The following is a 17442-nucleotide window of genomic DNA, read 5'->3' on the forward strand; positions in this document are numbered from 1 at the left end:
CAAAATGAGAAGTTTTATTCTATTCAGTTCATTTCATCATATAAAAAAGTGACAGTGTAACCTTATTGATCCCTGGAGATGAGGACATGGTCTTCATGGGCTTTAGATATTTTATGTTCTAGCTATAATATGGTGCAGGCATCAAGAGAAATATTCTAATTTAGGAGGGCTTTCCAGTGTTTCATTTTCTCAAATACTTAACCTGTTTCAGTAAAAATAGCTATATTTGTTCTTGATGCATGTAGCTGAGGATAGAAACAGGAAAAGCTGTAACATGTACTTCTGTGCACACTATTTAGAGAAAAAGGGAGAGACTCCTCTTTTGTTGATTATAGCTATTATGCAGTTGAGGCAATTTTCCTTATGTTTTCAAAGTAAAGGCATGAAATTTAGTTTATTTTCCTTTCTTTTGTTTTTAAACAATGATTTTGTTTTCAGTTAAACAGAAAAGAAAGTTTAAGTTTGAAAGCTGAACATATTTTAAAAGTTACAATACTGTTCTTGAATCTTTCATTCTGTTTTATCTTGGATGTATGACAGTTTGTAATTTCATGGTCATGTCCTGGTTTTAACAAAGATATCTACCACATGAAAAGTGTTTTATAAATGATGTAAAAACGTGTAAAAGCTTAAATCCAGGTCAGTCAAAAGCATTTTGGGATTTAGGCCAAAGCTGTTAAATACTGAATTCCATACCAAACAAAATCACGCGTAATTGTAAAAATTGTCACAATATTTTCTGAAAAAGAACTGTAATATTTTTTATTTGCTGCAACACTTCATTTCAAAATTTGTTTCGATTCCAAAAATTTATTTAAAGTTCAGTGAAGTGGAACGTGCTGACTAAGAAAGAGAAAAAAAAAAAAAGACTGTTTAAATCTTTCCAAGCATATATCAGTTATTTTAGGTTGGCAAGAAGAATTCTTAAGGCTTTGGGGTGGAGGTGAAGGGGTATAAGCTGCCACCCAACTCATGAAATCTGTTATTAACATGCATATGTTCAGGCCTTGTGAAATGTCCAAAGTGTGAAATGAGGCAGAAATATGGGATGAGCAAAACAGAAATTCCTAATATCCATATATTTTTGGATGCTTGGCAGCATATAATATAAAGCACATCATTTGAACCACTTAGCTCAAGAAATGCAGATTGCTCTGGTGTGGAGTGGCTGTGTCTGTCTGAGCTGTAAATAAAGGAGTAGACATGCAGGAAGGCTACAAAATCCTTATGTGTAGGAGAAAGCCTCTGGTGTGGGTATCTCCGCCTTAATACTTTTTCCAGCTCTTGAGTGTAAATGTTTTGAACCAAATATTATCAAAATATAACCAAATAGAGCCACAGAATGGTTTAAACCACAACAGGGTTGACACTTCTATGCGCGTGATCTCTATCTCATCTTCTATGCACGTGTTGCCAAATAGTATCAGTCACTTCACGGCCCTCCATCACTGCAGTTCTGACAAACAGAAATTGTGAATATAAAGTGACGTGCAGAACAGGCACATGCTTACAGCTTCCCTTGTCACTCTCAGAGCAAGGTTGTATCTACACAATGTCATATATACAAATCTGAACTCAGTTCAAGGTAGCTACTCTAATGAGTAGACACATTGCAAAACTGCTCAGCTGTGTAAATGCTAAGCTGTGGTACTCAGCTGTGTAAATGCTAAACTCTGCAGTACTACAGTTAAATCAAATGCAGGGCTAATTCAGGTTTATCTGTACTGAACTAACCAGACACAGCATCACCAGCTGGTCGACAGAGGTGATTCTCCCGCTGTGTTCAGTGTTGGTGCATCCTCACCTGGAGCACTGTGGGCAGTGCTGGGCATCACCATTTAAGAAGGATGTGAAGGTCCTTGAATGTGTCTAGAGGAGGCCGCAGAGCTGGAGACGGGGCTGGAAGAAACATCTTGTGAGGAGTGGCTGGTGGCTCTGGGCTTGTCTAGTTTGGAGAGAACGAGGCTGAGGGGTCACCCCCTTGATCTCTTGCAGCTTCCTGAGGAGGTGAAGTGGAGAGGGAGGTGCTGAGCTCTGCTCCCTGGTATCCAGTGACAGGATGCATGGGAGTGTTTCAAAGCTGTACAAGGAAGGTTCAGACCAGACATCAGGAAGCATTTCTTTACCAAGAGGATGGTCAAACTCCCTAGAGAGGTGGTTGATGCCCCAAGCCTGTCAGTGTTAAGAGGCCTATGGAAAATGCCCTCAACAAAGGCTTTAACCAGAAGCTGTCAGGCAGCTGGACAAGATGATCACTGCAGGTCCCTTTTGTTTAAAATAGTCTATGCTATTCCATTCAACTGCAGTGATGGGGTTGGCAGATACGCAGGCTGTGTGTCAGGTTGTGATACTAACACTTCTACACTGCACAATAAAGAGCTTGCCCCATCTTTCAAATATGGCTTCCTACAGGTACAGTCAACTACATATATGAATGTAAGAAGTCCTGACTCATTGTACATATAAAATTCGGAAAAAAAATGTTAATTATTCATAAAAAATGCTGAGTTTAATTTTAACAGCATGTTAGTCAGGCTTATGGATTTGTTTAATGTGTCTTTCTGTCCTCTGCCATTTTTCCTGACAGACCTTTCACAGTGGCCACAAATCAGCAAGTGCAGATCACCTGAACTGGAGACATTTTCATGTTATTGGACTGATGGCAGCTTTTATAACCTCACTGCTCCAGGAACAATACAACTGTTGTACATGAAAAGGTAATGATGTGGAAACAACAAAAGAGAGAAAAAGAGAGAGAAGTCATATATTTTGCTATGCCTGTTAGCTCATTGCTGTTAATTTTTTGCTATGACATGAGCCATACTTTTCTATTGGTATTAAGTTGTGTTTTAAGTGCATATTTTTTAATGTCAAAATTTGCTGTTAAGTATGAAATTATTTGTGGCAACAAGCATTACTTGGAAGATAATTAAGAACATGATCTTGCTACACTTAGGTCCAGGTTGCAGAATCCAAAACTGAACACTGTATGGCTTCAGGGGAGCTTCAGTTTATTCCTTATCAGCCTAATGTAGAACTGTGAAATTTGTTGTATCTGTGCACAGATATGGAGTTTCGATACAAGCCCATTCCAAATTTTTATTAAAGCTTTTTAAAGCTCCTATTGATCAGTTGCTAGATTAAAGTCTGTGTGTGTAGGTCCAGGGGAAAAGGGTGCTTTGAGACCGGGGATTGTCTTTCATTGAGCTCTGTTCAACTCTGATTCACATTCTGCTTAAGTTCTTGCAATTTTCAGGTTGTTACAATGATTAAACTGAAACAGGACATTGACATTACCAATAATGGCTATTTAGGAAAGCAGGCCTTTTTTTTACAGGAATAGCAGGGTGTAAGGTTTTGTTCCCTCTAATGGCCAGAGTTTCAGGCTGTTTTATCTACAGACACATACTACTGGTGATGATAAGTCTAAAGGCAGATGTAAGCCTAAAGGCAAGGATGGCCTTCTTTTCTGGGATCTCTGAGCGATAATAAGGATCCAAGTTAGAATCACCATTTAAATGTAAATGTTTAGCTGACTGTTGTCAGTGCATGTACTATGAGGATCCAGACTTTAAGAATTAACTCCATGATAAAGCAGTACCATGTACACTGAGCAGACCACATATTTCATCTTTGTACTAGAAATTAGGGTAGTGCAATGAAACATGTGAATAAAGAATCCACATTAAAAGTATTTACATTTCAATGTGTGAGCAACATTTAAGGCTCAGGACTGAAGTCTGCAACCTAACCCAGTCTCCTACTCAACACAAGCCGTAGTATCTAACCACTTACAGCCTTACCAAGTCCTGACTCTGCAGAGCATTCCCTTTAAAAAAGTGTTTGGTCTCATCAGCTAAGCACAGGATCGGTGCTTACTGGCAATTTATGTAGCATCTGCCTTTTTACTCCTTAAGCACCCACTCCACTACTGAAGGCTGCACTTGGCATAATTGATTTAGCTTAGTCCTCCTCCTGTACAGCTTCAATTGCTCTTGATAAGAAAAGGCATTTATAGTATATTTTAATAAACCAAGACTGACTTTTTAGAAGATTCCTGTTCACTCTGTATTTCAGCTGAGAGATAGTATCAAGGTAAAGAATAGCAATAGCGGATCTGTTTGCTACTAGATTTATTTTTCTATAGTGGCTTTAGAAATACTGAATAAATATCTGTCACTTTTCCTATAGACTTATTTCTAACAATTTGGTCATTCCCATTTTTCTCAGTCTGAGAGTTCATGCCACTGTTTATACCTTTGGTATCTACAAGATGCGCTTTCTGACTGTTTTTTGGAAGCAGCATCCAAAGCAGAGAAGTTCCACTTACAGCACATGAGAACCTAAACACATTTATGCAAGTTACTTACATAGTGGGTTGGTTTCATTGTAAACCATAATCAATATTGACATGTTTGTCTCATTTCCATGGAAGTTACGAGTTACCAACCATGTGTCTTGTGACATCTATAATTTGTATTTTGTAAGAGCTGTAAGTCCCGCTTTCACATGTATTACATTTTTGTTGTCATTCTAGGAATGATGAAGACTGGAAAGAATGCCCTGATTATATCACTGCAGGAGAAAATAGCTGTTATTTCAACACATCCTACACCTCTATTTGGATACCATATTGTGTTAAGCTTGCCAATAAAGATGAAGTATTTGATGAAAAATGTTTCAGCGTTGATGAAATAGGTATAATTCCATTATGCATTTTACCTCTATATTTTTATATGGCAGTAGGTATGATGCTGTAAGCTTTTGTATTATTTCATTTAAATTTTCCGTTGCAGAAAGGTTAGTTTCCAAAAATATACATAGGAAGGGATTTGGGTTTGTAACAAATGTAAGGTGATCCACATCAGAAAATACTGCCCAAATCAGAAGAAAGCTAAAAGGATAAAAGCAAATATATGGTTTCTCTTTCTGAACACTAGTGATCTCTCAAGTGTGTGCATATGAGCTTGCCTTTGTTGTCACTGAGCCATTTCTAAAGGATGCTACATGGCCTTCTTCTGTTTGAGCAAGAGTAGCATGAAAATCTTGATTCTGCAAAATTCTGGAACTAAACAGTTTGTTGCTGAATCAACACTAGTCTACAGAATCAGGATGTTTAGGATGTATAAGCTAGAATAAGCAATATGAATTGTAACTCGCTGGCACCTTACAAATGTTACTGCTTTTTCAGAGCAGTGGTGTACATATTTACAATTGATTTATTCCTGCACATGACTAGAATACCCACTGCTCTCTTCAGTTGAGCAAATTTAGATTAATTTTTCAGATGCAAGTGTTTCAATTTACATCTATATTAGTTACTAAATATTTAATTTATCTTACTGCGTTACTCCAATTGCTGTTTTTATTTCTAGTAAGAACCCTAACTTTAAATTTGATGAAGAATTGTTTATGTCTCAGTGTTTTATAAGCTGCTATTAGGAAATGTGGCCTAACAGTCTTCTTTATTAGTCACTCAAGTGAGATTTATGCAGAGCAACTCTACCACCAATGGCAGGGTGCCTTCTTATTATCGAATCTGTAGTGACTTGTCATTGACTCATAGCTTTAGATTTTAATCAGCAAATACATGCTTAGTATGCTTTTTTAGTCTTGCAATCATTTGTTTATAGTAAAAATGATCATTTCACACTGAAAACTGGCTGTTTTATTCCAAATACTCTGTTTAAACAGTACTACCTGATCCCCCTGTCCACCTTAACTGGACTCTGCTAAATACTAGTCAGACTGGGATCCATGGGGATATCCAGGTAAGATGGGATCCACCGCCAACTGCAGATGTTCAGAAAGGATGGATTACTCTGGAGTATGAACTGCAGTACAAAGAAGTTAATGAGACAAAATGGAAGGAGGTATGAAGCAAATATTTATTATGCAGTAGTCATAGTACAGTGAAGGCTCATTCTTTCCCTAACACTTCTGTACTACTATGAAAAGTCAGAAGCTTTGTAATTGCTAATTAGATGATAACCTTAAGTCTTACACAATAGACCCATGTTCCTCTGAAGTTTTCTAGCAAAAATTATAACTTCCTGTGTCAAGATAGTTGGCATACAGGATAGTAACAACAAACCCCAAAATCCCTGTGTTGGATTAGAAAATTTAGTAGCAATATTCAGATATCTGCAAGTTTTTTGATAAATTGTTTTTTCTCAATCTCAGTTGTTTGAAACTGTGCTTGGTAATTTTAGTAGTTGGAACAGGAATATTTTGCATGGAAAATGTCACCTTGTCAGTCCAGATTCTTTGAGATACCTGTAGAGTTCTAGTATTTATAATAATCATTTAGGTTGATTAAAAAAAAAAGTCTTTGTTTTATAATTTAAAATTTAATACAATAATCAAATAAAAATAAAGCAACATGGATAAGATATACAGATTTCATACCAGATAGCAATGGGAAATTTCTGACTATAGGGATAGTCCATGAAAATATTAAACATACATACCTCAAATCTTTTCAGTTTTCTTTTTGAAAATCTCTTAGCTTTTTATATAGTCAGTTTTTCTATGTGGGGAAGAAATTGCCCTCAGCAATTTCAGACCAAGTGCTAGAGTGTCATGGCATATTTGTACATGGGTAATTCTTCCTGAATACCAGTTCAATGCAGTAAGAACATCATTTCAGAACGGAACACTTCCGTTGCTTTTTTAGCAATATGAGCTAACTGACAGAAAGCAGGCAGATAATACTGTTACGAATTTGTCATAATCTACAAAAGGTAAATTTACCAGTTGAAACATAAACTGGTTTGCTTGCATTCATCTGTGAAAGACGTTGGACGTCTGTTTATTTCTGATCCATCTTGATGTTAGCAGTTTCTGTGCTAACTATTCTTTCTTAGCAAGTCTACAGCCAAATCACCTATAATGTCTATAACCTTTTCCTAGTACTTGTCTGAATTTCTCTATATACTGGTTTAAGCTTCACTTACTTTATCGCTTCTGTATTTTAAACCCTATAAAATGAGTTAAGTTTAGGCAGTAAATCAATACTCCTTAAGAACTTAAAAATCTGCAGAATATTTACAGGATTTACAAAAGCAAGTGGCAATATGGAATACCTCTTTAAAAATGCACATTTTTTACTTTTTTATAAGGCTTTAGGTATCAGTTGCATAAATACCCTCATAAAGCTTTGTTCTTGCTCCTGTACCATCAATAATTGCAGCATGCCTTGAGAATAGCTCTTCTCAGGAGAGCAAAGGTTTGAAGTTCAGTGTTTTTCTTTCAGAAAACAAATAATAATTGATGAGTACTGTACTTGCCTCAAGAAAAATAGTACTGTAGATTATGTTATACTGCAGCTGTATATATTGTATGTTATTGTGCCTTTCAGTTTAAAAGCATAGACATGACATAATTCCCTTAGACACTGTCAGAGCACAGAAGAAACTTCTGAACAAAAACTTGGCCTGGCATAAAACAATAGCAGAACTCACCTCTGCATTTTTTGCTACAAATATCTTCTGTAATTAGCGTTGAAACAGCAAAGAGATGTCCGGTTATACTCTTATTACTAGTTTTTTACAGAAATTATAATCTTTGACTGCTTAAAGACACCATAATGCTTTGTACATATAACTGATAAAAAATTATAGTACTTAAAATTGTACTAAGCCTCATCATTACCAAGAGTCGACTGCAGTCCTTCTAGATGTTTTGGAATGTCCCTGTTTGATTTTTCATTTATAGCATTCATTTCTTTCAGTCCATTTACTAACTGAAAATAACTTACGAATTGAAAGTAAAGTATTAGTAAGATATAGTGATAAGATCTACCTACCCAGGGTACCTCTGAACCTTTCTAGTAATGCCCATCTCCCAGTTTTCCACATTTTTCTGTTAAAACTGGTGAAAGCCATTGCCTATGGCTGTTGTGTTGCCTGTCATGCCTGGGTCAGCCTCTGCCTCTCATGCTCCCATCCCAGTGGGCACTGTCAGGATCCTAGGGGCTCCAGCTGACTAGTGACAAACAGTTGTTCTGCACCCTCTTGCAGGGCTAGTCTCACACAGGCAGTGCAGGCACACAGCTCAGTGTGGCAGCAGGTGTGTCACACGTTTCTTCAGTATGGCGATCACAAGCCATGTATGCTGACTGAACAGCCTGCATCAAGTCCAGCAACCCAGCAGTCTGGTTCCAAGCTCCCCTTCACGTACTTTAAATGAATTTGCTATTTGCTGTCGTGCATTTTTATTAGTTCTTTTAGCATGTCTCTCTCATACAGCTTTTAGTTGATTTAATCCATATGATAGATGCCATTAATCTATTCAGTTCATTGGGAACCTTCCCCAGTTTGTGCAGCTTGTTCCATCCAGGTGTCTTACGTGAAGTTTTGCTAGTTCATTGATGGTCTAAGGACATCCTGCCCATTAATCAGTCATCCGCTGTTTAGCAACACTTGCGATTTCAGATATGCAGCTATAATAGTTTTACCTCGTATTCTTCAGGGCTCTAAATTAGCTTGCACACTGCTTTTTCAAAGTGCTGCCATTATTTGGGGTACATAAAATTTTGTATTGTCCAGCATCCCTAAGAATCCCCACTAATTGTATTAGGGAAAAAAAAAAATGAAAAAGGAGAAAAAGAAAGAAACAAAATAAACACAAAAAACTACCTGTAAAACTTTAGGTTTTGTACCATTTCTTTGTGGCTTCATAGCACAAAATATGAAACATTTTTAATTCTTAGCCTATGACAAGTTTCGCCAGTATCATCCTTGATTCAGAAGTAAAAGTAGAATGTAACATCTGCCACGTGCATTTCTATTTTGAGCACATTTTCTTTATTTTTACACACATTTGCTTGGCTATTGGAGCTAAAATATCTGTTATCAGAGGAGTAATAGAAGAAGAGAGGTTTCACAAAATAAGACCTCTAATGTAACTTCCTGTATAATTTGATATTTGGCAGTGTCTAAGTATGTTGCACTTAATACGTAATATAGAAGTCTTAAAACAGACAACTGCATGCCAGAAACTCTCACAGAGTTTCCATTATCACATTTTATTTATATATTTTATTTTATATATGGGAGCTATGCAGTATTCCCAAATGAACACATTTGTAAGATGCAGTACATCTGATTAGAAGGCCTTTCAGTCATTCTTCTTAAAATCACTTACTTAAGTAGTTGAAACTGCACTAGTTTTATACTCCTGTGTTATTTTAACAGTGATCTTGGCATTGTGAAGTCAGTAGTGTTGTATTACAACAGTAAAAGGGATTTACATCTTGGTAAATTGGAGAGATTCACACCAACTACTTAGGGCAAGTAACTAAGTGGGGGCTGTTGTCTTTCTTCAGTATTTACAGAGACCTTGGATTTTCCACTCATGGTCCCCTGAATCAAAGCAAACTCTGATGGCTAGTAAGTCAAAAGTAAAGGGTGTGAATTTTCTCTGAACTCTTCTTGTAATATACATACAGTTCAAAGTAGCAAAAACACCCTCAAATGTTTATTTATGAGGTCAAGAAGCAGTGAAAAATTGCCAGTACAACTCAAACAAATAAAGCTTCTCTAATATAAAACTCAAAACTTCTTTTTTTACAGTTGGAACCCAGGCTCTCAACAATGGTTCCACTGTACTCTTTGAAGATTGGAAGAGATTATGAGATACGAGTCCGATCAAGACAACGCACCTCTGAAAAATTTGGGGAGTTCAGTGAAATCCTTTTTGTATCTTTTTCTCAAACAGGCCTTGAACTTGTACAGTGTGCTGAAGGTAAATAAGTGAAGTGCTGCAGACTGTTCTTATAACGGCACTGTCCTTTTGTCTTTCTGGTGGTGTTGCTTTTCTTCTTACTGTTGATGTCATATGCTTGAATAGGTTGATAATTCAGCCTATTACGTGAAAATCATTTGGTGAGATGGAGAATGTCCAAGTTCAGAAGTAAACTGAGGAAGACTGTGTCACAGCTCATCAGAGAGCAAAAATAAAGATGGCTTAAGTATCAGAAATAATAACTGCTGTTGCACATCTTGTAGAGCCTAAAATGCAGCTAAATCTCATACTTCATTTAAAATAAGTACTCTGATAATGAACAGTCACTTCTAATTAAGTGCTGTACTGCTAAGTTTGTTACCAGAATGTTGTGCTTTTCTGATCTGACCAGTGCTATCAAAGACAGTGGTTTTCTGATTCTTGTTTCTGTCTTGTACTTGTTTTTAAAGTGCTCTTCAACACAGAAGAAGCAGCCATTGAGCACCACATTTTTTTTTCTTTTAAAAGAGTGAGACAGTGCCTTTCCTAAAGCATTCTCAGGTCTGAGTAACTAAATTAGTTCATTAAAATATGAGCTCTTCAGCAAACTCTTTTAACAAGCTGATGCATTTCATTTTTCAGGGTATTAGTCAAGGTGTGAAATAAAACCACTCGTAAGCCTTATCTTTACAAATCTCTTTAGATTCTCCTTTTTAACTCTTATTACTAGTTACCATTCCTAATTTATGTGAACAGCTAATGTTCTGGACATGTGGTATTATTCTGTTAACCCCAGTTGTCACGGTTTTCATGTGAACAAAATTAAAATACTATGAAAATCTAAGACCATCGTACAAGCACGGTTTTCTTCAGTTTCTACAACTCAGATTCTGCAAGTTGATCATATCTATCTCACACAGCAGCAGGGATCTAATTTGGTTGAGAATTTACTCTTGCTTGGTTTGTATATCACCTCTAGGGACACATAATTAAAGTTTAAATTTTCTGTGTATTAAAAATTTAAGGTAGTTAAATGCAATATTCTAACCTTTTGAAGCAGCTGGCTGTTCACAGGTCTCACATGGCAAGGTGTTAACAGTTCTCCATTAAAATAGGGACCTGTCTAATACAGAGAAATGCAAACAGGATTTTACTCATGCCTGAAAACACGTCCAGTCAAAATCTAAGCTGGGAGCACAGATGTAAAACTGGTACCTAAATTTTATTTAAGTTTTTTCCAAAAAAATTACATATTTTAATGTTCATGTATACAGTTCTAAAGCTTTCTGTCCAGTATTCTCTGGCCCCAAAACCAAATGAAATGTTAATGGAAAATTTAAAATTGGAAACAAATGAGAAGAATCTAAGACTACAGCCAGAATAAATTTCTCTATACATTGTATTCTACAGTGTCAGCTTAAGTAACTTGGAATTGCCAGTATTTAAAAGATAAAAAAATTTAGCAGCATTGTTCTTCATACCTACCAAACTGGATTTCTCAATGACTTAAATTCTTTGTAACCACCTGCAAGGTAAATAAAAAGGAAAAATCTGTATTTTTTTACTTGGTAGTTCATAACATAATTCATGTTCAGCCTTTATAAGGAGGAGTAATATGCTTTTTGACATAACCATATTTTAGAGATTTTAGTTTCTGTGAGAAAATAATAGTTTGCCTATGATTTAGTATGCTATTAATAATGTTCTCTCAGCTTGGGCGAGCAAGCGCTAACATAGTCTGCAGCATTATATGCCAACAGGATTACAGGATTGCATGTTCCAAGCAGGCAGAGTGTTCTTCCTGGCTGGTTTTGCTACATATATTGTTTGTACTAAGATCTTGTTTATATTTAAAAACTCATTCTGGTTTTGCAGAGAGTTTGAGTGGACTCTCAAGTGCAGTATGGAAACTGTTAAGATCAAAAGGGTATTTTTATTTCTTCTTAAAACAGAATTTTCACAGTTAAGTGACAAAAAGTTTTCCTATCAGTTTTTACCATTCTGGAATCCTCAAGTGGTGAAAGAGGAGGTTGAGATTAAAGGTGCAAGAGAGATGCAAATTCCCGCTAACATGATTTTGTTGTTTCAGAAATTGAGTTTCCATGGTTCTTTGTTGTTATCTTTGGAACATGTGGGCTGGCCATAACAGTGATCTTGATCCTGCTGTCTAAACAACCAAGGTAGAGAGGTTTTATTTGTCAGAATTTATGTACTTATAGCCTGAAAAATAGGGGGCTTCAGTTGTTTCAAATCGGGGGGACTAGAAGCTATTTTGAGCATTGTAGTCCACTCTCCTAAACTACATGGATGCTGGTATATATACGTTCTGGGCCTTCAGTGGTAGGAATCTGATTACATTGACTTCTCCTTTCCGGGTTACAGAACATTTTCTTCTACAGCATTTATGTAGTTAATTTACGTAGGCTTTGAAGGGGGTTGGTTTTTTAGCCCATTCAAGTTTTGTAAATACCATTTTTACCCACATACTGTTCAAAAGTTTCACACAAACATATGTCTATATATTTCTTTTTGTTCCTAGACTATTCCACTAATCTCTGTCTCTTCACTGAGCACAGGAGAAGAGCTTGAGGCATAGGGGAATATTTGGTCTCTGTGGACAGACTGCAGCTTCTACAAAATCAAAGGAATAAAATAAAGCACAGGATTGTGTCGTTTATGAAAATTACGAAATTGTATCATTTATAAAAATGAAATAATGTTGAATTTTCCTTTAGGAACTACTGTTTTTCAGTTTACAAAAGAAGCAGAGGTAAAATGGAGGAGATAGGAATGACCTGCTAGTGTTGGATTATTATTTAATGGAAAATCATCCTTCCATTTGGGCTTTTTTTTTTTTCCCCCTCAGAGAATTAAAAATTCACTTCATGAAGAGTTAGGACAATATGTATTTTCACAGTGCACAAATGCGTAAGCAAGTTACTAGTCCTTGCTCCCCAAGGATAAAACCCTATCATTCTTTTATATTACTTGTTACGCTAATAATTCAGAAAACAGAAATGTCATATAGATGGCAAAATACTAGCTTAAAGTTTTGCAGTTGTGTTTCTGTTTATTATTTCTAAGGTAATTAACTCTCCCAACTCTATTTTTCTGACCCCTTGTTTAAATTTATTTGGTTTATGCAAGACAGTATACTGTGTCCCTGAAAAAATAATTGGCAAAGTCAGTCTGCACAGTGAGTATCAGGTTCCCTTCAAAATTAAGTGCAAACGGACACTATTGACGGAACTGTAGGAGTTTGCAGTCTTCCTATGAAGCATTAAAATATCAAAGACTGGACTACAAAACGGGTTCCCACATAAATGTATGTGTTTTCAAGAAGGAAGGTTGCAGAAAACATGGTTTCTTATTTGCAGTGAGATAAAACATTCTTTTCCTTACAACTATTTGAAATTGAATCTGCAAACATGTCAGTTTTGAAGAAATTCAGTGTAAATGCAGTGTAAAGCTCTCTTTAACTTTCTCAAAAAGGACCTCTGTCAATTAAAAGCTGCCATTTATTTTTTACAGGTTAAAAATGCTTATTTTTCCTCCTGTGCCAGTTCCAAAGATTAAAGGGATTGACCCAGACCTCTTGAAGGTAATATTGTACTCTGAAATCTACAATGGAGATCATTGTAGTAGCAGCAGGTGACAATTGTTACCTCAGGCAGAACAATTCTGTAGGAAAAAGTTATGACATGGGGGGAGTTGCCACTGAACTTGTTTTCGTTAAATAATAAAAAAAAACCTTGCAGTTATTACATCAGCTACAGTTACCTTTCCTTAAGTTATCATCATAAAAAGCATGAGCATTTTCACTATTTCCTGTATAATACTTATTTTTTCTTGCTTTGTAGAAAGGAAAGCTAGATGAAGTGAACTCCATATTAGCCAGCCATGACAACTACAAGACACAGCTTTACAATGATGACTTGTGGGTTGAGTTTATTGAGTTGGACATAGAAGACCCTGATGAAAAGAACAGAGCCTCTGATACCGACAGGCTCCTGAGTGAAGATCATCTGAAATCACACAGTTGCTTGGGAGCAAAGGATGACGATTCCGGACGGGCCAGTTGTTGTGAACCAGATATTCCAGAGACAGACTTCAGTGCAAGCGACACATGTGATGGCATCTCTGATACTGATCAGTTCAAAAAGCTAACTGAAAAAGATGATCTCTTGTGCCTTGATAGAAAAGATGAGTTATTTGCAAGCCTTGCTGACACAGATGCCGGACATCTGCATATGCGTGCCCAGTCCGAAAATAGTCAGCCATGGTCACCTTTTGCAGACAGCATTGATTCAGCTAGTCCATCGGTCCATACCCAGCTAAGTAACCAGAATTCACTGACAAGTACTGACTTTTACGCGCAAGTGAGTGATATTACTCCAGCAGGCAGAGTTGTACTTTCACCAGGCCAGAAATACAAGATGGGGAGAGCACAGTGTGAAGGCTGCACAGAACAAAACTTCACCATGGACAATACATACTTCTGTGAGGCAGATGTGAAAAGGTGTATTGCTGTGACTTCCCAGGAAGAGGATGAGCCACATGTTCAGGAGCAAAGCTATAATGAGGATGCTTACTTCACCACAGAGAGCCTTACCACTACTGGTATCAGTCATGGAGCTTCAGCAGCAGAAACCCCAAGTTCAGAGCTGCCTGTCCCAGACTATACATCTATTCATATCGTTCACTCTCCACAAGGCCTTGTGCTCAATGCAACCGCACTGCCTGTGCCAGAAAAGGAATTCAACATGTCTTGTGGCTATGTGAGCACAGACCAGCTGAACAAAATCATGCCATAACTCTTCTTCAACTAGATGTGCGCAGTATTTCACAGCAGAGAGTCAGCTCAGGCTTCTGTGCTGAAATCAAAATGAAGTCTAAAAGTTTCTCATGGTTCTTGTAATTTTACCTGAAATGTTGCAACATAAAATAGTCATCAAAATATTCCTATTGTGCTCTGTAAATATCATCTGTGAATTTGTCTTGAGACTGTTCTACTAGCAGTGACTGTCTTGTTCTTGTGGGTGTTGATTTTTGTGATACTAAACATTGCAATCACTACGTTTGATGTACAGTAAAACATGCATTTTGATAAAGCTAAAATTCAGGTGGTTCAAAGTCTAAGAACTTAGTAAAAACCATGCTGTTGGCAGAGATCTTTATATCAGTAATTGGGAACTGAACATATAGGTGAAAAACACAAAAGTAGCTTGAATAAATAACACATCTATTTTGATTTATATAAATTAATAAAATATATTTTAATATTTTAGTCATAAACCAAGTGCTTTCTATTACACTACACACTGTAATCCAATTATGATAGCCCATCTAAGGAATGCAGTTGCTGCAATCTTAAGGAGTTTTCTGTTTTATAGAAGTTTTCTTTGCAGCAAAAAAAAAAAAAGAAAAAAAAAGATTTTTACAGAGCTATTTTATACCTCCAAAGAAATCTGTAGAGAAATTTTGAAATATTGTAGAAACAAAGTAACTGATTCTTTACTTTCTTATAACTAAAATGGAAATACACATTCAATTTAAAGTTTTGTAGAAAACTTTAAAATACACAAAACGTGGGCAGATTATTCCGTTCTTCATCAGATTCTGATTAATGCTACTAATATACCTTTTTATAAGCAAAATCTTGTTGACCACAGTATTAAAGAGTGTGCATCTGTATTTTCACTGAAAATTTTTGAGAATACATGAATAAGCTCCAGTAATTTAGCAGCATAACCTCTTCACATTTGAGCAACTTGTGAACCCCTACTACAGCCAAAGGTATTGCTACACTTACTAGTTTGTGCCACATAAAGACTTGATTAAAAAAATAAAACAAGGACTTCAGGACTTAGCCAGCAGTTCATTTTTAAAGATACAGCAGGATTAAAATACTTCAGTGGAACAAGGGGATTGAATACAGTATTGTTCAAAAATGTTTCTTTTTGCAGCCTAACTGCATCTCCTCTGACAGCGTTAGGCAGACTTGCAGAAGGACAGGAGAGAAAACTGAAACTCAGTGGGAAAACTCCCTTTGTTCTTGTGTTTATAAAGAACTTAATGGAGCTTTGCAATGAGCTATTACTGCTTCAGAAGTTGCCTTCCTAGGCCGTGTCTTCATCATAGCAGGGTTCTTTTTAGACAGTAAATAAGGATGTTAATTTCCTTTCCCTAACCCTAACAGAAGTGTATGAAGTGCAGCATATGCAGGTCTTGCTCATGATGTCTCCCACTGAACTCACTCATGCTCTCTTTGTGACCAACCGCTACAGGACTGGGCCCAACCATTGGGTGGGGTTTTTAAGTTTAGCACGAACTTTATGGTAAATGTGCATTAGTCTGCTAATTTGCTGCTATATTTTTCTAACAGCTGCATTATTTAGTTTCATATAAAATTTCATAGATGATAGACACTAATGCAAGTAATGCCTATGTGTGTGTTTGGAAGAAGTTTCTTACTCTGTTTCTATTACCAAAAATAGTTAAATACCTCAGTCAAACTCAGAATGTCATTTTGGTACTTTACTGGTCACACAAGCCATTATACGCCGGTCAGAAGATGTATCTTTCGGTTTCTATTTAACTTCCCTTATGTCAGTGTTTTGTTTGTTTTTCTCAAAGTTTAATAAATGTATTGTCTTTGATCTGTCCTGACACAGTGTGTTTTATTGCACATAAATTGTTTGTTTCTTTTTCTTATGGAAAATATGTATTTTACTAGGAGACATCAAGTATTTCTCATTGAATAAAGTAAAATGCAGCTGTTCTTGGAATAGAAGCAATGCCTAATGAGATCAGTGTTTTCACTGATTGATATGTATACTGTTAAAAATAGAAACACGACCTAAATTGTAGATGGAGATAGGACATGGTGTACCCAGAACATGGCCAAGGCATGTGTTACTAACTTAGCAGACCAGTTTACCTTTGGCTAGAACAGCCTGAGGTTGCAAATAAATATGCCACAATAGTTCAAGATCTACACGTACAGTTCAATCCACAAATCAGATACTCTCACAAAACTTGGTAGTTTTCTTTCATTGAGCATGAGCATCTTACTTCCATTCAGACACCAAATATATGCATTAATTAAGGCATCTTGATGGAAATGTGACCTTAAGTTGGACAGGAGAAGTCAGAGAGGGGTACTGGTGTTCTTTCATGGTTTATACTCTCTGTAGAAACAATGTAGAATTCAGTGCAAATGAGCAATTACTATGAATACATATGCTTGCTTATACCTGCTACTTGCAGAATTAAGCTTCAGAAGGCTTATGCCTTTAATAAGGCTCTAAAAATACCTGAGCTCAAGTGGGAGTTGGAGGATTCACAGTTGGACTTAAAGAAATGGCAGGAACATCAACGCTATGTGGAGAACTCCTGCTCCCACTAGTCTCACCTGTGCCAGTTCCAGTGCTCTCTGCCAGTGCCCTTCCATGAGCTGATGCAACTTCCTAACGCCTGGGAAAGCTGGGGCAGTATCAGAAGTTACCAGCTGTTGAATAATGAGTTGAACTAATGGAGAAAAGCGTCTGATGAGCGTAAGGGAAGAAAAGCAAGATCACATAGCCAGGAGCAAAAGAACAGGGAGCCAGAGTGATCTTTATCTTCTTGGTGAAAAGAGCTCCCTCATGCAGCTCACACATGCAGACAAGAAACAGGAAGAATATGCAGCTCAAGGTCGGTGTGTGTTTGCAGGGA

At 36.7% G+C, this 17442-nt stretch overlaps 1 protein-coding gene across 6 annotated transcripts in view; it reads left to right on the plus strand.

Annotated features, from left to right (window-relative positions):
• Nucleotides 1–16395, plus strand: part of GHR (growth hormone receptor) — a 133884-nt gene extending 117489 nt beyond the window's left edge. For all 6 annotated transcript variants that reach the window (XM_057418036.1, XM_057418038.1, XM_057418039.1 and 3 more), the window contains 7 exons: nt 2588–2717; nt 4538–4698; nt 5695–5873; nt 9576–9747; nt 11816–11906; nt 13258–13327; nt 13587–16395. In XM_057418036.1, coding sequence (XP_057274019.1) covers nt 2588–2717; nt 4538–4698; nt 5695–5873; nt 9576–9747; nt 11816–11906; nt 13258–13327; nt 13587–14540 — 1757 coding nt within the window. In that variant the 3' untranslated portion in view covers nt 14541–16395. The remainder of the gene's footprint in view (nt 1–2587; nt 2718–4537; nt 4699–5694; nt 5874–9575; nt 9748–11815; nt 11907–13257; nt 13328–13586) is intronic.
• Nucleotides 16396–17442: the final 1047 nt, after the last annotated feature.

This window comes from Pezoporus wallicus, unplaced genomic scaffold (genome assembly GCF_028554395.1).
Source record: "Pezoporus wallicus isolate ANWC-B61680 ecotype Strahan unplaced genomic scaffold, APGP_CSIRO_Pwel_v1 contig_8557, whole genome shotgun sequence".
Lineage (NCBI taxonomy): Eukaryota > Metazoa > Chordata > Aves > Psittaciformes > Psittacidae > Pezoporus > Pezoporus wallicus.